At 46.7% G+C, this 21,836-nt stretch overlaps 1 protein-coding gene across 1 annotated transcript in view; it reads left to right on the top strand.

The window, feature by feature from the left end:
• The window catches only part of LOC138516037 (thioredoxin-like), a 38,685-nt gene extending 37,066 nt beyond the window's left edge, over positions 1-1,619 (top strand). The window contains exon 5 of the mRNA XM_069630844.1: positions 1,128-1,619. Within this exon, the coding sequence (XP_069486945.1) occupies positions 1,128-1,190 (63 nt within the window). The 3' untranslated portion in view covers positions 1,191-1,619. The remainder of the gene's footprint in view (positions 1-1,127) is intronic.
• The last annotated feature ends 20,217 nt before the right edge of the window (positions 1,620-21,836 follow it).

Raw genomic sequence — 21,836 nt, 5'->3', positions numbered from 1 at the left:
TGTCTCCTCCAATCCGGGCAATGGTGCTGTATTGCTGAAACATTTGCACCTGTGTTAATTGCAGGTGAAGGCAGCTTTTTTTTACACGCCAAGGGGGGAAAATGTAGCAGCCCACAACTAACTGGACTGATGGCTCTAATCCAGACGACTTGCCTTTCAGGTCACATGGCTAAATCGTAACTTTGCGAAGCTGCTGATCAGCTTTCAGGCACTCGTTCTGCCAGAACCAAGGACCCCCCCCCCCCCCCCCCCCCTTCCGCATTGTTCTTCGCCCACCACCCCATGAAGGCTGTCGTTCCGGAACAGTCCATTATTCGTGCTAGTCCATGCTGGGTTATTATTCCAAATTGGCACACTAACCCTGCTGGTCAGCACTTTTCTGTTCATTCGAGAGTGCATGTTCACATGAGTCCATGGGGTTGGGGGGGGGGGAGGGAGACTCGGAAACGTGTGTATTATAAATAAAATATCAATTCAAAAGCCAAATGGTATTGGGTGGGTTGACTATTGTCCGCTAAGATATGGATCGTTGTGTCAGGGAGAGGGCTGACTTTTATTTATTGGGTGGACAATTATTAATTGTATGGATATTGTCTACCCATGGCATGTTCACCATTTTCTTCATTGTGAAGTAAGAATAATGAGTAGGCTGAGGACTGAAACAATGAGTTGCCTAATTCAGGAGTTTCAAGTACTTCTCTTTTCCACAATGCATGTAAAAGACCTTCTGGGCACATCTTTCAGTGAATACTGTGCAGCTTTCCAGCATTCTTAATAGTTGACAATCTGCATCTTGGTAACTAGCGTAGCTGCTGAGCAATTAATTACATGATTCTCTGTAACTAAATCGAATATTTGATCACATCCCCATAATCTTACAGCGCAACCTCTTTTTTAACAAATGGCATGGGTACATGTTTGTGCAGCCAGTTGCCTCACTGAAACTTGTATTGCACAATTTGTAAGTCAAATAACACTTTCACTCTGCACCTTGGTCAAATTAATTGCAAATCTCGCAGCATTGACATAATCGTTTGTACACCACTGCTGCAATGATGATGCTCATTTACACGAAGAATGCTATGCAACGCTGTATGTTGGAATGTAATCTGTTTTGTGTTCCATAGATTGACAGCTTTTCTGGAGCAAATAAAGAGAATCTGGAGAAGAAAGTGAAGGAGCTGAAGTGAAAAAAACGTGAAAGGCTGCTTTTCTACAATGAAGGGAATTCTCAAGTGATTCCAGAGAAATGTTTGAGCCTTAAAGGGAAAGCTTCCATGTAGACACCTGCAATGGGTGAAAGACTCCTTACGCATGTAGTGCTCAGAAGGAATGCATTTGGCTTATTGTCCTAGATCCTGACCTATTCCTCCGAAAAAGAATGTTTTCTTTTTACCATTGATGGTAGGAACTGGATATGTTGACTCGTGTTCCATTTTCTTTGGGGGGGGTGGGGGGGGGTGTAATGTCTCCTATGTACAGCGTAGAGATTGTATGTTCTGCTTTAAAATTTCGTTTGCTAGAACTTTATCATGGGACCTCAACACTGTATGCCTCATTTGATCTTTGATACGTAAATATTATGTGAATGAAGGAAAATAAAAACATTTACACTTTTACACCTGCAATTTTGAATCATGGTGGCGGTTACTAATGCATATACCTGAAGGTCCGCATGGGACCACTGTAGCATTTCAATTGGAACAGCAGCTTTTGCTTTAGCTGCACATATGGGGGGTGGCTGTTGTAGCCCAGTAACTGAATGAACCGCATGTGCCGTATACATTACTGAAGAACAGTGCAAACCCCTCTACGATCTTAGCTTTACTCGTATTGCAATGGACTATATTTGCAACACCAGTGTCCAAGCACACTTGCCATAGCTCCAGTAGGTGAGAATGAGAAACCAGTCAAGAGCTAGTGTTATCTGAACACTACGTCACTGTCCATCTAGGGAGCCCTAGTGCAGAGCTGTGTTCAGACAAGGACTGGCCTTTGTTACTGCAAGATGGTGGCTCCTTTGACCGGAGTCAGTTTTCACAACCATGCATGGAAGATCACCACAGGAGTATGCTGAGCAGGAAGGGAAACTGAGTCCCAGGCCTAATCGCTGGGATTGTGTCAATGTAAGATGTGGCATTTGGGGAGGAGAGCCTTCAGTGTCAGATTGGGCAGAAAGTTGTATAGAGCTCTGTGCAGAAAGTCCATCCCAGTCTATACTTACCTCGACGACTGGCCCATAACAGGGCATTCATATGGAACATGCCAGAAAAAATGCACAGAAGACGGTAGATCTCCTCTTGAACTTAGGATTCTCTATCAACAAAAAAAATCCAGTCTAGACCCCGTCAGGTCAAACAGTTTCTGGCGGCTCTAATCCAGACCAAAGGCAGTCTCGTCTTTCCCTCGCACACTAGATGTGAAGAGCGGTAATTTACTATCTGGAAAAGGCAAAGCCACTTATCAGTGGCAGCTTAATTAGCAATTTCCAAGTGGATTGTAAACTGCATCACATTGTGTTTTTCTCTTGCCAAGAGAAATTACCCTTCATGCCTAGCGCTCACTCGACTTCGGGCGCAGGGGCTATCATAGCATTCATTGCGGATGTTCCCCTAGATTCTATTTGCAAGACAGCAACCTCGACATCTGTACACACCTTTACACAACACTATTGGCTAGATGGACACTCTAGGTCCGAGTCTCAGGAGGGACAAGCGGTGCTAAGACATCTCTGTGCTACTGTTCCTTCTTGCATCCCACCACCATCTCTGGGTAATGCTCGCAAGTCTATTCACAGCATGTGATTCTAAGCAGATCCACAAGCATCAGAAGACATGCATTACTGTAATAGCATTTCTGGTGATTGTATCTACTTAGATTCACATGCACTCACCCTTCCTTCCCTTGTGGAGTTGAAGGAACATAGACCTCTTACACCTTCTCTCTTCTGTACTCGCTCATGCTGACTATAAGGCTCCCTCATGGCGGAAAACAACCAGAGGGACCTCGATGCGTGAGGGGTTTTGGGTGCACTACATGTCGGGGATAGTGTTAGTCACGCCCATGTTGACGTCCCCTTTTGATCTTCGAAAGATGCATGCGATTTCCACTAGATGTTGGACTATATGCACAGCATGTGAATCTAAGCAGATAAAACATCAATGCTTTTACGGAGAGTAATGCATGATATATTACATGGCCTGCGGTAACGGCCATGTAGTTATGGTTAAGTTGCTAAAGCCATAGGAAGAGCACCTTTTTGGTGACTTATAACTCCGCTCCCCCTAGCTGAATCCTCACGAAAAGTATATGGCCCACTCTGAATTTATTTGCAAAGTTTGATCAGGGGGGGAGGGGGATCAAAGTTATAGGTGGGGTCCCAAAATTTCTCCAGCATTGGATCTTTCATGGATTCACCTGCTTAGAATATTCCCCGTCGTCAGACTGGGACCCCTCGGTACACATATATAGCCTTTTCCTATAGGAACACTTCCGACACTTTTGTGTCCTATCTACGTCCTTTTAGGACCTGCCTACGCATGCTCCGTAGGCCGTCCCAGTATAAGAGGCCCGCCCCCGCGGCTCCCCTTCAGATTTCAACCGTCTCCAAAGTAGTGGGATCTCCTCCACCGACAACGGCGTCGACGATGGCCTCGTCGACTGGGGTTCTACTGGAGGCCTGAAGTTTTTGATCCGATTCCCCCCGGATACTTTACTGCAAGAACAGGCTGTGTCGCTGTCCTCGGAGAACGAGAGAATAGCTGGCCCAGCAGACCTAGGGCTACGAGTGGCTGACAAGTTGTCGACGAGGGGATCCGTGAGTCTTGACAGGGGAGCCATGTCGGATATCTCATCATCCCCCTCCAGGGATCCAACCTGGGAGTCAGAGGTGGAGCTGGAAACCCCTAGAAGCCCAGCTCACCCGTCCCCTCCGGACGACATTGCGTCATTCCATTCTATGATGGAGAAGGCATGCAAAGAATTGGGTTTGTCCCAGGAAGAACAGAAAAAGGACTTTTTTTCGACCACATGGGTAAGAGAAGGTCTGTGTTCTCGATACCAATACTAGACCATGTGTGGAAGGAGGGGTTGCAGACAATGCGTCACCCGTTTTCAGAGCCGGCAGTGAAAGGAGGCCTCGAAAAAATGTTTAAGGCTCCAGTCTACCCCCATCCTCCCAACCAACGCCAGACTCGGTGGTGGCAGCGGCGAGGAAGGCGAAGGCCCAGCACAAGTGCACGACTCCGCCTGAAAACGAAGTGAGACGCCAGGATGTCTTTGGCAAAAAAGTGCTATCCGTGGGAGCGACCACAGTAAAGGCCGCAAACTCTCTGGCAATTGTAGCCAGATACGATAGGGAGATGTGGCACAGGCTAGCTCCGTTGCTTGATCATTTTCCGGAAGAGCATAGGAAGGCAGCGATGTTACTTGTCCGAGAGGGTGAGGAAGCCTCAAATCACGCAATAAACATTGCGGTGGACCTCGCTGAGTCAGGCTTCAAGCAAGTCAATAATGGGGTCGTTTTACGATGACAGTCATGGCTTAAGTGTACCTACTTCAGGCCAGAAGTACAATACAAAGTTTTAGATATGCCCTTTGAGGGAGACCTTCTTTTCGGTGAGAAGGTGGACGAAGCCCTAAAGGGAATGAAAGAGGACACGGCACGTTCATTGGGTGCCCTCCAGAGTGGCCGAAGCTACAAGTCTTTTCGTCCCTTTAGAGGGGCTTCAGGTAATTCAAGATTCTCTGCGTCTGGAGACAGATCCTTTGGCAGATCGGCTTACCCCTCCCAGGGATACAGACGTGCTTCCCAAACGGCAAACCGTCGCCGGAACTTCCAGACTTCCAGGAAAAGACCATCATATCCGTCGTCGAGAGACAAGCAAAATAAAGATCAGCAGTGACATACAACACCCCGTTCTGGGGGAAGAGTGTCAGCATATATCGACGAATGGAACGAATAACGACGGATCAATGGGTGCTGGATACTATAAGAAACAGACACTCTCTACAATTCAAACACAGCTCTCCGCACATTCCACCTGCGTTCACCGCTCATTCCCATCTAAAAGATACTGCAACAATAGGTAACACTCATGTTAGCAAAGGGCGTGATAGAATTAGTTCCAACATCACAGAGAGGTCAAGTCTACTCAAGATATTTCGTCGTAAAAAAGCCGAACGGCAAATGGCTTCCCATTTTAGACTTACGCGGTCTCTTTAAAGAGCCTAAAATTCAAGATGCTCACTCTGCAGGAAGTGATCTGTGCCGTTCAAGAGGGGGATTTTCTAGCGTCCCTGGATTTACAGGACGCGTATTTCCATATTCCAATGTGTCGGAAACACAGGAAATTCCTGAGATTTGTAATGGGGTGGACTCACTACCAGTTCACGGTTCTTCCCTTTGGGCTCAAGACCTCCCCCAGAACGTTCACGAAATGCCTGGCTCCAGTAGCGGCCTGGCTAAGGAAGCAAGACCACCATGTATACCCACACCTCGACGACTGGCTAGTAAGGGGATCCTCCCCAGCGTCGACCAACACAAGTCTACAAGCCACCATGCAGCTTCTACAACAGCTGGGATTCGCCATAAAGAAAAATCCTCTCTGCGGCCATCGAGAACGCTGGTATTCCTGGGGGCACAGTTCGAGACCCAGTTAGGGCTAGTGAAACCTTCTCTCGCCAGAACCTCAAGACTTAATCAGCAAGTGTGCCGACTACGGCGAACACCAGGCTCTCAGTGAGAAAATACGTTTCGGTCCTAGGGGCCATGGCATCCTGCATCCATCTGGTGGAAAACTGTCGCCTATTCATGAGGCCAGTCCAGGAATTCCTCGCGGACCGATGGACGCAGGCTCAAGGATCGTGGTCAGACAAGATAACCATCGACGACAAGCTGCTTCGGACCCTTCAGTGGTGGCAGTTTCCACAATCTGAACAACGGTGTACCCCTACAGGAGCCGGAGTTTCAGCGAACCATAGTCACGGATGCGTCCCTAACCGGATGGGGAGCTCACATGGGTGCTCTCCAAACGCAAGGTTGCTGGTCTCCAACGGAGTCACTCCTACACTTAAACGTGTTAGAGCTCAGAGCAGTACGATGGGCCTTGAAAGCATTCCTACCACACATCAAGGGTTCGCGAGTACGAGTACTGACCGACAATACAACGGCCATGTTTTATCTGAGGAAACAAGGAGGGACGCGATCAAGAACTCTTTCCATAGAAGCCCAGAAAACATGGCATTGGGCATTAAAGCACAAAATTTCCATCGTGGCTCATCACCTCCCAGGAGTGAGGAACTCCCAGGCAGACTCCCTCAGCAGAAGCATGGCCCAGATACACGAGTGGGAAATGGACACAGTTCACCTGATGAAAGTGTTCGAGAAATGGGGTCACCCCCCTCTGGACGCCTTCGCGACCAAAGGCAACAAGAAATGCAAGCAATTCGCAAGCAGATGGCCTCAAGAGGGTTCTATGGGGGAGGCATTCTCCTTCCCATGGACGGACATGTTCCTTTATGCTTTCCCCCGTTCCCCCCCCTCATACGGAGGACAATACAGTGGATACGCAGATACAATTGCCGGGTAATTCTAGTGACACCATACTGGCCAAGGCAACCGTGGTTCTCCGACCTGCTTCACCTGTCGCTGGAACATCCCATAGCGTTTCCGAGAGTCCCGAACCTACTATCCCGGGACAAAGGCACGGTGTGGCATCACGACCCGGACAGTCTCAACCTTACAGCCTGGCTCCTGACTTTTCGGAGTTCGGTGCTTTAGACGTTTCGGAGGATTGGCAAAAGAATCTGCAGGCGGCTCGAGCCCCTTCTACAAACAAATCTTACTCGTATAAGTGGCGGAGGTTCTGTAAATGGTGTAGAGGACAACAAGGCCTACAACCGTTGTTGGTGACGCCGGAACAAGTTCTACCTTACCTGCTCCTCTTGGCGGAGAGGGGATTATCCTTCACATCGATAAAGGTGCACCTGGCGGCCATCTCGAGGCTCACAAGGAAGAGGCAGTCGTCTCCTCTATTTAGCGACAGACTTGTGAAACACTTCATGAGGGGTTTATTTCGAGTTTTTCCCCCGGACTTGGAGTCTCAACAGTGTTGGCAAGCTTAATGAAACCGCCTATGGCCACGTCTGACATAAAATTCATTTCGTGGAAGTTGGCATTCTTGATTGCTATCACATCAGCTAGGAGAATCTCGGAACTGCAAGCGCTGGTCGTAGACCCGCCATACCTAAGATTCTTTAAGGACAAAGTAGTCCTGGCAACTAATCCTAAGTTCGTCCCAAAAGTTCTGACAGTGTATCACAAACACTCGTCCATTGTTCTCCCTACTTTCTTCGCCACACCATCATCGGCAGCAGAAAAAGCTCTTCATACCCTGGACGTTAAGAGGCTCTGAAATTTTACCTACATCGTACATAGGAACTCAGATCTACTCGACAACTGTTCATCGCATATGGTCCGTCGACGAGAGGAAAAGCAATCTCTAAACAAGGATTGGCTCGATGGGTCTCATCGGCGATTGCGTTTTGTCACTCTTAAGGCCGGAAGGCCACTGCAAGGACATTCTAGAGCCCATTCTACAAGATCGATGTCCTCCTCAACAGCTTTATGGGCAGGAATTCCGCTGACGGACATATGCCAAGCTGCGGCATGGTCAGTGCCCCACACGTTTACCCGCCACTACTGCCTTGCCAAGCAGCATGCGGACGAGGTGCAGATGGGAAGAGCTGTCCTGCGCCATCTGTTTCAGTAAGGTAAGCTCCACGCTGTGGAGAATCTGTTGTCTACCCTTTTAATGACAGTATACTTTATGTTGGTAAGGTTATGAGTTAACTTATTCCTACTGTACATATGCATTGTGTAGTATGGTGAGGGTATATTACATTACATTCTCACCACCGTCTCAAGTGTTACTGCTATACAATCTATTCTAAGCATGTGAATCCATGAAAGATCCAATGCTGGAGAAGGGAATAGTTTCTTACCTGTAACGCCATTTCTCCAGCATTGGTATCTTTCATGGATTCACATGCGCCCGCCAACCTCCCTGGAATGCAATGTATTTGATAAGTTTAACCCTTCCTACTTTGGAGGGGCCGAAATCTGAAGGGGAGCCGCGGGGGCGGGCCTCTTATACTGGGATGGCCTACGGAGCATGCGTAGGCGGGTCCTAAAAGGACGTAGATAGGACACAAAAGTGTCGGAAGTTTTCCTATAGGAAAAGGCTATATATGTGCACCGAGGGGTCCCAGTCTGACGACGGGGAATATTATAAGCATGTGAATCCATGAAAGATACCAATGCTGGAGAAATGAAGTTACAGGTAAGAAACTATTCCCTTCTTTTTTTTCCCCATGGACAAAATGGGGAAACAAACTTTGCTCATGCCTACAGGCTAAACCGCTGGATGGAGTTTCACCAAATTTGCAGCAGGAGCGGCGGTTTGCTCCCGAAAGCATGCTTTTGTTAATTAGGTGTAAATCTATCCAGTAGTTCTTATTTTAAACAACCAAAACATAAGGGGGGAAAAAATTAGTGATATCTATGTCCGCTCCGTGGGCACACTTCTCTGTTCGCTCTGCAGACAGGACACTGATTGAATAATCGGCTTGCATCATGTCTGCGGACACGTGATGTGTTGTCTGATTGGTTGGAGTGAAGCGTGAGGTGCGGCAGGAAATGCCCGCCATCTTGGATTCAAGGACATCGGCCATAGTCTGCGGACATTGCAGTAGAAACATTTAACACAACATTGCAGTTGTCAAATTTATCAAATAATCTCTGGGGACGTGAGGGGTGATGGGGATGGGATATGGCTAAAAGAAACAAAAAACGGGTGGTTCTTGCTGCAAAAGTACAGTCTGGATGCTAGCGGACAGTCAGACGGTCAGGCACACTTCAGATGTTTGGGGGCAGTTTTTGGATGGCATATAAAACCGCATGAAATTATATTCCCGACCTGATTCTGGATGTGTTTGCAAAGTTTGGGATTCTGTCAAGACTGGGTAAATTTAGAGAGGGATCTCAGAATAATGTAAAGGCTTATAAAGATGTGCCATTTGAGGAATATACACTTTGGCAAACTGATAATAGAACTATATGTCTTTGTGAATTTTGGTTGGTTTTGTGAAGGGGGCAAAATTAGAGGGGGTCCCAAAATATTGTAGAGGCTTATAAATGTGCCATTTGACTAATCTAAACAAAGGTTTGCAAAAAGATTATAGAGCTAGATATAAATGTTTTTGTGAAGTCTGAATGGATTTTGTTTTTTGACAAGTGTCATAATCTAGGTACAAAAAATAGTGATTTACCTTTGGTGACTGAGGTGTAGGCTGTGGCCATGGGCAGTGGCCAGATTGTCTGGGTCATGGAATAAGGTCATGATCCGAACAATCAGGCTACTGGCCATGACCGCATTGGACAACCCATGGGGTTAAAGTGGCCATGTCCACCTGGGACTGGCTTGATGGTAAAGTTATTCGAAATTGGGATAAGTTTGAAATGGAAGAAAAATGTGCTTGTGGTAATATGGTCATAGGGTTCACTTTTCGCCTTCTGCCGGCTGCCATGGAAAGTGAAGAGGTGCTCTGTATGGAACCCCGCCTTCCCTTTCCATGGTGGCCATCTTGGAAAAGGATTTTCCTTCCTACACCAGTGTAGGAAGAAAAATCCTTTTTTTTTTTTAGCTAATGGCCTTCATCCCCGATTACAGGGGCTGGGGTGGGGTGTTGGGGGAGGGGGGGGGTGGTGGGGGATACCGGTCTGGCTGCCAGGCCGGTAGGTACCGTTCCACCCCTGGAATGGGGGGGATAAACGCCACTATTTCCATTAGCATAACACAAAATGGAAATGTTGGAAAATCTTATTGAGTATATGTACTTTACTGAAAAATATAAAGTAGATGGAGTCTTTTTTTTTAGTTCTATTTCTGTGAAAGGTGGTTGTTAAAGGAACATTTCTTTTATTGTTTAGATTTTTGGGCAGGAGAGCTTAGAACGAAAGGTGGGGAGGGAAATGAGGGAAGAGGCACCAAACACTAATATTGGAGGGGCAGGTGGACAGGGGAAAATGTTGCACGCATGTTTTATTTCTAAGGTAGGGGGGCAGTGTTTCTCATGCTCCTTGATTACAGCAGTGGTGGTGTCTCCTGGGGAGGAGGGTGGCATTAGCTGATTCAATTTTAAGATAAATAGCATTTTTGCTAAAAGTATGTACTGCGTACTAGATTGTTAATGGATGAGTAGGAATAGGTGTTGGAGCTGCGCAAGGGAAATTTTGAAGTTGAAGGTTCTTAGATCAGTAGAAAATGCAGTTCCGAACTGTCCGAAGCACGGATCTTATGTTGAAGTGCGGACGGGTTCTCGGACATGTCTTCATGCTGCGCGCCAGCATATAGTCATGTGGCACTGTTGAAGTCAGATGTTCGTAGACGTTATGGTTAAGTTGCACTAATAAAAACCTATGAAATTCAGTGAGAAAACTTTGTTAAAGGGGTGTTAGTAAAGCCCTGAAATTCGCCAGTTATGGTAAGCTAAGCAACCATAAATCGTGCCACCACTGTTCACTGCTAAGACTAACACCCAGGACATCAAAGATGTCATCAATGACATTTATCATATGTCTGGCTCACTTGTTTTTGCTTTACTGATATATCTAGGACAGTGACAGTCAGGAACTAAAAATTGAAAAAGTACTATATTTTTATACTTGTGCTTCAAATATGTTCTTACAGTAATTCACTTAGGGTCCACTCGCAGCATTTGAAACCTATACATAGGGGAAAACACTTGGAAGACAGCAATGCTTTCTATGTATGAAGAGGATTAGTAAGGTTATCAACACCTTTTTATAGGTTTTTTACTACTGTACTTTCCCTGGATATGCTCATATTTGTATACATTGCACATACACTACTTTCCTTAGGGGCTAGTCACAATATGTGATAGTTATACATAAGGAAGTAGTAGCTTTGAAGCAGAGCAATTATTTATGTGCATGATGATAATCAGTTATGTTCTGAAGATTGTCGGGTAATACTGCGGTTATTTTGTTTACTTCACCTTCCCTGTATGTCCTCATATTTCTATGTGTTGTCTGTTTTGTTTGCAATATTGCAATTATGTAGTAACTGGGTTTTATTGGCTACTTATTCAGTGCGCAAAATTCTAATAAGAAATCATATATCATTTTTACTATTCAACATGGCAAGATTATTAATGTTGCACCTCCATCATGTATGCGCCACACAATGCCTATGTTTCTGCATGAGTATCCTGGAAAGAACTTCATATATACACCTCATGATATTTATTCCAATGACCTTTGACACTTTTATCAACATTACAATGAGAACCCCTTGTACAGACTTTTCATGAAAAGTGAATACATATGTGATGTCATCTTTGATGTCCTGGGTCTTATTCTTAGTGCACAGTGGTGGCGTGAGTTATGGTTGCTTAGCTTACCATATCTGGTGAATATCAGTGTTTTTTCGGTTTTACTTGGAACCATAACATCCCTTTAACAAAGTATGTTCACTGATAGTAGCTTAACTTAACCATAACGTTCCCTTGTCTTTGAAAATATATATATATTTCTGTGAAGCATGCCAATCAATTGGAGTCCCAGAGTGCTAGAAAAAAGGAACCTCTAGCGTTGCGTGTTTATGGTAAAACTGATTTTTGTTTTTTGAGTTCCCGGTTTAATACCCAAACTTTATTGAAGCTTAAGATGGATTTTACCATATGGAGGAGCCCACCTCTATGGATGTCCCAAAACCAGAATTCGGGCGTTAACATCAATTTTACATTTAAGTAAACATGGAAAACTACTAGCTGTACTGCAGTCTGGTGCTTGTCCACTTAAATTTATAAAACTAAACAGGAATGTTAAGTGACATGTCTCAAAGTGAGTTCTGTTTTAGCCCATGTTTTACAAAACAATAGTAGGAAGGAAGTAATTTGGCGGGCAAAGTGAGCAGTGGTTTGCATGTATATATTTTGATATGTATAGAATTAATAAACCTAGTTAATAAGTAACCGAGCACTGTACAAAACAGGTTGGTGAATACAGGGAGAGAACACTGAGGAGCGACATGGGATGAGGGAACAATTAACTTTGTTCGGCTATGTACCTGAACTGGGAAATCTGTAGGCATATATTCAAATTCTGGCAGTGGATGTCCAGCCTTTCAATAATGGGCTGAAATGGTGCAATTTATCAGCCCTGTTTTTGCTTAAAAAGAAAATCAGAAAAAAGACTCTCAAACATTTACATGTAATTCTCTAATACATGAAGAATGCCTATATGCCTGAGCGAGCTTCACATGTATGCCTGAGAGTTGCAACTGCAAGCCCAGCATGGCTCATTGGTGAGGCAGCAATCCTGTGAGCTGTCCACTTTGATACTGCCTCTCTTTATAAAAGAGCGCCGGTTGTCATCCATTATGAATAAGTCACCGCCACCCCTCGTTACAACCATACTCTTTGCTCGAAATGTTTATTTAAAGACATGTGTTGTCTCATTGTGTTGTAAAATGATTTGTGCACGCTTCAAGTCATCAGTATAAAGCAATGGTATTTTAGCCCTGCCATTTACGCTTTGTTTTGCTTGATCACATGAATTCCATGTGTTCAATTTTTCCCAATCTTTTTGACATAAAACCTTTCAAGGGTAATCAATAAAGCAGGCTTTGGATTACTTTTCCTTGGTTGCATACTGTAACCTGGCATGTGAGCAATATTTATGAATTGGGGATATGCTAAACTGGCAGTGGATTTTTTTTTTTTGGAGAAAGTAGAATGTGGTATATACTGGATTTTGTTTTAAAACTGTATACCACATTGATTGGAAAAACGAGTCAGATTGATTTTGCACATATTTTTGTACATTCAGCCCCAAAAGAAACAAACTACCCTTGTTAAAATCCTGGATGCAGATGCACCATCTAATAAAAGGCAGATGTACCATGTCCATCTAGAGTGGGTAACCAATTTTTTTCTTCCAGTGGGAAAAGCAAATGTGCATCTTTAATCTACGGTGCCCAAGTTACAGTGGGAAAACAATTGTAGTGTGAGTGTTAGAGGTAGCTGACTACATTGGTGTTAATGGAACCCTTCTGCTGTGGAGTGTTGCAGGGGGAACCCATTTCTTTGCGACACTGGCTTTTTGCTCAAAACCCTTTGCAAAAGTGCAGAGCGTTGGAGTGGGTTGTCCATGCTCTGAGAAGCAATGTCTGGAGAATTTCCCTGTGTTAATTTGAAGCTTGGAGAAAGCTTTGCACCGGTGCACGTTGGAACAGAGTGAGCTCTTTAGCTGTATATTGCTTACAGTTTGACAATTATCTGATTCGGCTACTGTGTGATATTCCTGCTCTCCCCAAGGAACGCCGAGCTTTGTGACTTAAATATTCATGACATATAAATCTGCTTCACTGTGTCAGTGATGCTTTAGAAATAAATCTATGCTAAGTGTGGTTCACATGCACGGCTGTGAGGATTAATACAAATTCCATTTCTGGAGGAAAGCAGTTGAGCTGGCATATAGCAGCTGCAGTGAGTGACTGAACAATTTGGAAAACCTCTTGATAACTTTGGCATCTTGCGGAGGCTGGTGTGCGGTGTTTAAGCTAGCCTTTTGGAGCACGCCACCCCACCTAGTGATTTTTTTTTTTGCTTTTCCTCCCTACTGACAAGTACCATATTTGGGGGGGGGGGGGGGGCTGTACTCCATATGATGGGGGAGAGGCACAGAGGACTCCAGCCAAGATTCTCTATTATTGGTAACGTAGTTGAGCATTTGAGGCCTAGCTTCTCAGGAGGTGATCCATACTGGTTATTAAGTACAGTGTAGTCCCCGAGCCCCCACAAAGGAATGTCCACACACTGTAATAGTTAAAACAGTCTTTATATAATTAATATGTAAGGTACACTATCACAATAACTCACTTTGTGCTCAGAAAATCTACAATGGCAAATATACAGTTCTAAAGTGGTACCACAATTATCAGATCTCGTTAAACTACTCTGGTCAAATGTCACACAGATCACTCAAAGGAAACCAACAATAGAAATGGGAGGAAAGCAGTTAAGAACAATTGGCAGAATAATGGCCCCTAACACTAGACACAGTTCTGTGTGGAGATCCCCCCCGGGCAACATGTAGAATAAACATATAGCACAAGCCCAGTCCATATATTGTTTACAAGCGTCTTTCCAATAGTTCAGCAACCCCAAAGTACCTGGGGTTGTATAGTTCCTTGTCGGGAAATTGATGGCCCTTCTTGAGTGCACTTTAAGGCAGGAGCGGGTCGTCGAATGTCCGGCAATTAACTTGGTGAAGTATGGCAGTGAAGTGGCAGCTTCGTTCCTAGGGGTGCTCGTCGGCAACGGAGCGTAGACATCCTGCAAGGAAGAGGCGTGCGGGGGCATGTTGCTAGTTCTGGACTGCAAATAGTTTGAAGAACTGTGGCCCAGCAAGGGCATCGAGTCGTCGGTGCCTCTGTGGTCTTTGGGTGGCGGGAAACCCACCGGTGGATGCTCCTCGGTGTTGATGGCCTGGCATTCTCCGGCGGGATAAGGCGGGCGGCGGTGCAGGCGAGTGTCCTTGGATCAAATGAAGTTCTTAGGCAACTGGGGCATAGCGGCTCTGGACGGTGGCGGACAACAGTCTGGGCGCTTCTCTTTGGGATTCTGCGTCAGTCCCCATCCCCAGTCGGCAGCCTGTCATAGATCTGTCTCCCAGGGAGCTTTGGCAAAGATCAGCTGGTGCACGATGGTCCCTCGTAGCTTGGGAAGTGGGCGCCTTACCAGGTCCTCTCTGGGTCAGTCCTTGGAGAAACAGCAGTTTTCAGATTGATGAATAAGGGCAACAGCAATTCTTCTCTTCCAGCAGGGCTTCAAGGTTAAGCTTCAGCTTCTGAACATGAATTCTAGCAGTGAGAGGCCACCAGATATACTAGTTGATCTCCCATTCATTCTGCTGGGTCACACTCTGGCAACCAATCGGTCAGAAGGGCATTCATGCAGGCAAGCATCCAATCCGGTGCATAGTGCATTCAGGCCATTGACTTCGCTCCAGACACTCACAATTTGTGTATTGGGACAAGTACTGGACTTCACAACAACACCATATATGGAAGTTCCACCCAACAGCCGGTCAGGGGGAAGGGACAGAGTCAGGGCTTCCCAGGACTTTGGGAAAACAAGGTAACAGGCAATAGAAAGCAAGAGGCCACACAGGCCATCCTGTTTCCTATCAGGAATCAACTGATTCCAATGGCAGGGCCTGGGTATCCCAAAATGGAGGATGCTCTGATCACCTGTCAAATTCAGCATGGAGCTGCCACCAGCCCATACCCTGCTCTGTGGGCTACACACTGGTGCCCAAAAACATACACTAGGTGCATAGGGTTGTACCCCCCCCACCCATGGGTGCCATAAGGGTATCCCATGGGTCTGCACACCAAACCAAAAGAGAGCTGCACGGCCAGGAGTCCCACACGAAGTCCTGTGTAGAAAACACAACAGAAAGCAGTAAAGTACAAGGATACGGAGGCCCTGTCCCGCTGCTGCATTTCCAGCGTCACGGGGTACGTTGTCAGGGCCGCTGGCGCAATTACAGGTGAGCACTGCAAACACCTGAGCAGTGTGGGCTCTAGTACATAAGTGTTGCCAGCCCCCCCAAGTTTGAACTTGCAGTCTCCTCTGCACCTGAACTTGCAGCAATTAGCGCAGTTGAGGTTGGAGGAGCAGATGCCCGCAGACTAAGATACACAGGTTCTTGGAGCTCAGACCCCCCATACAAATTAACTTCAAAGACCGCACCTCTTCTCTGGCCTAGAATCCACAGTCCCAACTACTACAATAAAAAGGAAAATCCAATACTTTTCCCTAAAAAGAGAAGAAGCAAAAGTCTGGGTGATCTGGTAACTGCGAGTATCAGGCAAGAAGACAGCCAAATGGAACCAAATGAGAGGGGTGGGGGAGGAGCACATGCTGATACACCAGAGAGGGCAGCAGGAATGCAAGACAGTTTGTCTATGCCCATGCTTCAGATGAGCCCTATTCTGGCCTCAGCGCCCCCTCCAATTTCACAACTTGATCTTGGCTCAGAGTTTGAGCACAGATATACAGAAAAATAGAATGAACCTGTGCTCATAGAGGGGATGCTGCAGGCCTTGAACTTCATCCTGAATTCCCCTGTAAACGTATTTGAGCAGCTTAGAGAGTAAGTCCAGGTCCACTCTGGGATCCTTATGAAAGAAGTGGAGTCCTGTGACTCCTCTTTGACAGGTTAGCAAAATGCAATGCACACCACTATAATGACAAATATTGCAGGACTGGAACTAGAGATGAATAACCAAGTGCAGGAGGTGGCTGCATCTAAGGCCCACACATCAGAAGCCATTAGAAAATTGGACAAGATATTGGGAAATGCTCCGGGTCCAGCTACAGCTGGAGATGAAATAATAGGTGTGGGAGAGGCAAGAGTGGACCAGGAAATCGGAACCTCTGCAATCACAATTTTTGATGACACCTTTTCAGACTCAGTTCTTGAAGAATTTAGGCGCTTGGCACATGTGACAGAGCAGGGGGAGGAGGGTCAAATAATTGAGAGCAATGAAGGAGATGATCGGGTAAGCGGGCACTAAAATACCTATCTACAACAGACCAAGCACCTCTAAGGGGGGAGGGGAGGGGAAACAAAAGAAACAGAAAAATAAAACGGGAGTGGCCACAATAGTAGAAGATGCCTCTAAATCTATCAAATCCGGGCTTGGTGGTCCCAAGTACAAAAAATATTTGTTCCACACTGCAAACAAAATAAGATGGTGTACCCCCAAATGCAGTACAAATCTGGAGGTGGTGATGTCGACAAAGGAGATTTCACCCCAGTCTCCGGAGGTTGTCCACATTAACTTAATTGACAATGTTAGGGTAGGAGAAAGCAATGGTATACAGACGGAAGGGCTTTGGGGGACAGGGTTGGAAGGTAGAGCCCAACTCCCATTGATCGCACAACCAACAAAATCAATTAAGTTGGCCCCTATCGTCACATGTGGAAATTTACAACGAAATAAACAACTACCAAAGGTGGAAGCCCTAACAAGGATCGCTGCTACCCCTGATTTCCCAAAAATAAGTGGTGGTGAAGAGTGCAACCCGCTTATTTGTAATTCCAAGCCTGTGAATAAAATCCACAAAAAGGAGGGGGAGGGGGCACAGGGTCTTAAATCAAAGTGCACTCTTCAAAATAAATCCTGGAAACAGCGAAGACATCGAATTTGTCCAGATTCCGGACAGTGACTCTGTGACCATCATGGAAATGGGATTAACATCTAAATTGGCCAAAGAGGTCATTGAAGTACTTAGGAACAAGTCCTACGAAGTTTCAACTAAATGCACAAGGCTGAATCCATAAGGCAGGATGGGAGATCCAAGGATATGGAAGAGATAGAAGCGCCAGCAAATAAAGTTAGTGGCTCTCAAATTCTGGGATCAAGTGATACAAGGCCATTTGACACAAAATCGAAGGTGTGGTCATTATTGCCAGAGATCATTAGTCAAGTCTGAGAAATTGGGAGCTGGGGAGGATTGTCTCCAGAACCACAGACATGGAGCTTCATGACATGGAACACAAGAGGCTCTACCTCCTTCACCTCAAAAGATGTGTGCCACAACCTCTTTGGTCTGCATGACTTGATAATGCTACAGGAGATATGACCTTCTAATATTGGTGCAGAGTGCTTGTAGTTCAGATATAATGATGATACCTCCAACATAAAGGGCATCCAGGCAGTGAGACTAAATCTAATCCATAAGACCATATAGAAAGAAATAGAATGAAGCCTGGTCAGAATTGGGGGTCTTCTTAGAAAGTCTAGGCAATCTCATCATAAAGATAAAAAAAGTAAAGGCTCTCCAGAGGTTTTACCGGCAGGGGATTTAAATGCCCACTATATTACCTTGGAAACACAAAAGGAGCCTAAGGAGGAGAAGACTGGCGGAGAGAAGAGGAGAACCATGGCTAACATTTGTGGAGGTGCGGGCCATGCTCAAGAAGGGCGCGATAGAGCTCGTCCCAAAGATGCTACGGGGCTCCGGTGTGTACTCGAGGTACTTCCTCGTGAAAAAGAAGATCAGGGGCTGGAGGCCCACCCTCGACCTCCGATGACTGAACAAATACATCAGGTCCCAAAGGTTCTGCATGGTCACTCTTAGCACGTGCTTGGACAGGTCGAAGAGGGAGATTGCCTGTCGTCGCTGGACTTGGAGGATGCATACTTTCACATTCCAATCCACAAGGGACACCGCAAGTTTTTGCGCTTTGTCTTTCAGGGGAAGCATTACCAATTCAAGGCCCTTCCCTTCGGACTGAAGTCGGTACCAAGGGTCTACGCTAAGTGCCCTATCACCAGTGACAGCGCATCTGTGACTACAATGGATTCACATCTACCCTTACTTGGACGACTGGCTCATCCAGGCCAGTTCGAAGGTCATCGCTGTCGAACACACGGCAAGGACCGTCTGCCTACTGATGGATCTGGGGTTCTCGGTGAACTATGCAAAGTCCTGCTTGACTCCATCGCAGGATGTGCTGTTTCTGGGATCCCGATTCAACACGGTGTTGTGCCTGGCGTCACCGGCGGAAGAAAGGATAGCGGCCATCTTGGGCATGGTGCAACGGCTGTTAGCACTGAACATCGCCACAGTGAGGACCATCAAATCTCGGCATGATGTTGTCGTGCATCTAGCTCATCCGCCTCTGCAGGCTACGGATGCGTCCATTACATGAGTTCCTCGACGACCGTTGGGTACACGTATCAGGAAGCTCCCAGGACAAGATAACACTTGATGAGAGCTTCCGTCGAGCGATAAGGTGGTGGGGAGTGCGCTCTCATCTGTCAGGAGGTGTGGATTTTTAGACACCAACGAACCTGGAGACGGTCACGACGGAGGCCTCCCTGGAAGGATTGGGAGCTCACAACGGAAGTCTTCATGCCAGAGGCCTGTGGCTGACGGAGGAGAAGTTGTTGCCCATCAAGGTGCTAGAGCTTCAAGCTGTGTTTTGGGCCTGCAAGTCCTGCCTTCCGTCCCTCAAGGGAAAGGTGGTGCAGGTCTTCACAGACAATAGCACCACAATATTTTACATCAGGAAGCGGAGGGGCACCAGATCCCCCAGCGCTCTCCAAAGAGGCGCAGGACCTATGGCACTGGGCCATCGCCCAGGGGATGTTCCTCATTCCATTTCATCTGGCAGGAGTAAAGAACACCATCACCAATTCTTTCAGCATGGAGCTACGCTAGTGCCACGAGTGGGAACTTCGGCAGGACCAAGTGAACCACCTGTTCACAGATGGGGCAATCCCCATATCAATCTGTTTGCGATAGCGATGAACACCAAGTGTCGGAGGTACGCCAGCAGGTTTCCCCAGCCAGGGAGCATGGGGGACCCATTCTCATTCCCCTGGGACAGCCTGTTTCTGTATGCCTTCCCTCCTTTGCCGTTGCTTCTTCGACTCATCAATCAACTCAGATGGTCCCGGTACAGGATGATCCTCGTTGCACTAGCATGGCCGAGGCAAATCTGGTACCCGGACCTTCTCAGCATGTCGGCGTCCCCTCCAGTCAAGCTTCTGGTGGTCGCAAATCTTCTCGCCAGGGAAGGAGGTGCAATTCTGCACCAAGACCCAGGATTGCTGAACCTGAAGGCCTGACTCCTGCAGCGTTAGAGTTTGGGGGCTATGATCTCCCAGCGGACTGCAAGGAGGCGTTTGCCAAGGCCAGAGCATTGTCTACTCTAAAATGCTATGAACATATAACTGGAAGAGGTTCGCCGTCTGGTGCCGTGCACAGATCGACCCTCTATGAGTTACAGCTCCGCAGGTACTACCATATTTGCTGTCATTGGCCGAAGCAGGACTGAACCATGCCAGCATCAAAGTTCATCTGGCGGTTATTTGCTGTCACACCAGGTCTCAGGGACAGTCGTCGGTATGGTCACACCATCTGGTTAAGGAGTTCATCAAAGGACTGTTCTGTTCGTTCCTGCCGGTGAAGGCTCCAGCCCTGGCGTGGTAACTCAATGTGATGCTGACTAGGCTCATGGGCCCTCCATTTGAACCTATACAGACAGTTCCACTGAAGTTCTTGTTGTGGAAGACAGCGTTCCTCATGGCCATTGCCTCTGCACGACGGGTGGGTGAGATTCAGGCCCTGTCCTGTAAGCCACCTTACTTGACTTTTCACGACACGAGGGTGGTGCTGAGGACGCACTCCTCCTTAATGCCCAAGGTGCCGTTGGACTTTCATCTAAACAAGCCCTTGGTGTTACCTGTGTTTTTTCTGATGCCTTCGTCGCCGGCTGAAAGGACTTTGCACTCGCTGGATGCGGCTAGAGCGCTGAAGTTCTATGTGGACCAAACAAAGAGTTTCCGAAGGATGTCACAACTTTTTGTAAACTTTGTCCCTGTGAACCATGGCAAGGCTTCTATTTCCAGGTGGCTCTTCGGCTGCATCACCCATTGTCACCGGTTGGCAAACCAACCATTGCCTGGCCGTCCGAGAGCCCATTAGACCAGAGCGATTGCCAATACCACAGCGTTCCTGTCTGGTGTGCTGCTTTGTGGGGCCGACCCACACCTTCACAAGATTCTACTGCGTTGACAGGGATTCCAGGGAGGAGTCCAGAGTCAGCCAAGCAGTGCTGCGCAACCTGTTCGCTTGAAGGTGAGCCTGGTGAGGATGTAAGAGCTGCTTATGTTGAGCCTTGCCACCTCCCGTGGTTGTGCATGTGTGTACTGCTATGTATTCTTTATTCATGAGCATGTGAATCCATGCTAGACCCCGTTCTGGAGAAGGAACAAGTTACTTACCTGTAACTGTTGTTCTCCAGCATAGGTCTGGCATGGATTCACATGTGAACCCTCCCTCCTACCCCTCTGCGGCTCTTCTCTTGGTTCTACTGCCACTTTACATGCTACCAAATCTGAAGATGGCTGCCAGAGGAAGTGTTTAGGTAGAGGGCAGTCATTGACTGAAGTCAGTATGACCCAGAGCTCAGTGATTGTTTTTTTTGGAGAAAGACAGTTCAGAAATGAAACTGATTTTTTTCTTTACCGAGGATTCCCAACCTGACGAAGGGGAATATTCATGAGGATGTGAATCCATGCCAGACCCATGCTGGAGAACAACAGTTACAGGTAAGTAACTTGTTCCTTCCCCTCTCGACTCAGTGACCTATAAGTTGAAGAAAAACTCTGCAGGCTAATTATAGAAATTGGATACAAGGACAAAAGCACCTGAGGTATCAGAATGATGGAGAGTTGATGATAAGAGCATCCTTTGGCAAGGTAGACTCTCGAACATTTGGTCTTTTATTAATCAGACGGAAAGTGCTATGAGAAATCTGAGGGTATTTTCCCGAGCAGATCTCGAGAATTCATTTTCCAGGTGGCCAGGGAAGGGCTGACGCTAATGGACGAGCGAGAGAGGATCAACTGGATAGGGGAAGCCGGGGTTGTGCTCGGGGGAATAACTTGGGTGCGATGCAGTATTATACTGAAAAAGGAGAAGAGGATGGGATCCGTGAGACCTTTGTAGGCTGTAGCACATCTGCTTCCTTTCCTTCCAATGAATCTATCTTGCCCACATTCAGCAACCCCTCTGTATATGAGAAATCCCCTAGGAACCCAAACCCCATTGCCCTTCTCTCCCAGAATCCCTGTTTTTCTTTCGTACCCGAATACTCCCAGTCATTCTCCCCGTCCCTCTATTATTTCCTGAACTCCCAGTTTGTTTTGACAAAACACTACCCT

Source organism: Ambystoma mexicanum, chromosome 6q (genome assembly GCF_040938575.1).
Source record: "Ambystoma mexicanum isolate Mex_15411 chromosome 6q, UKY_AmexF1_1, whole genome shotgun sequence".
Lineage (NCBI taxonomy): Eukaryota > Metazoa > Chordata > Amphibia > Caudata > Ambystomatidae > Ambystoma > Ambystoma mexicanum.
The sequence above is the reverse complement of the archived record's forward strand: the minus strand, read 5'-3'. Positions and strand labels throughout refer to the sequence as shown.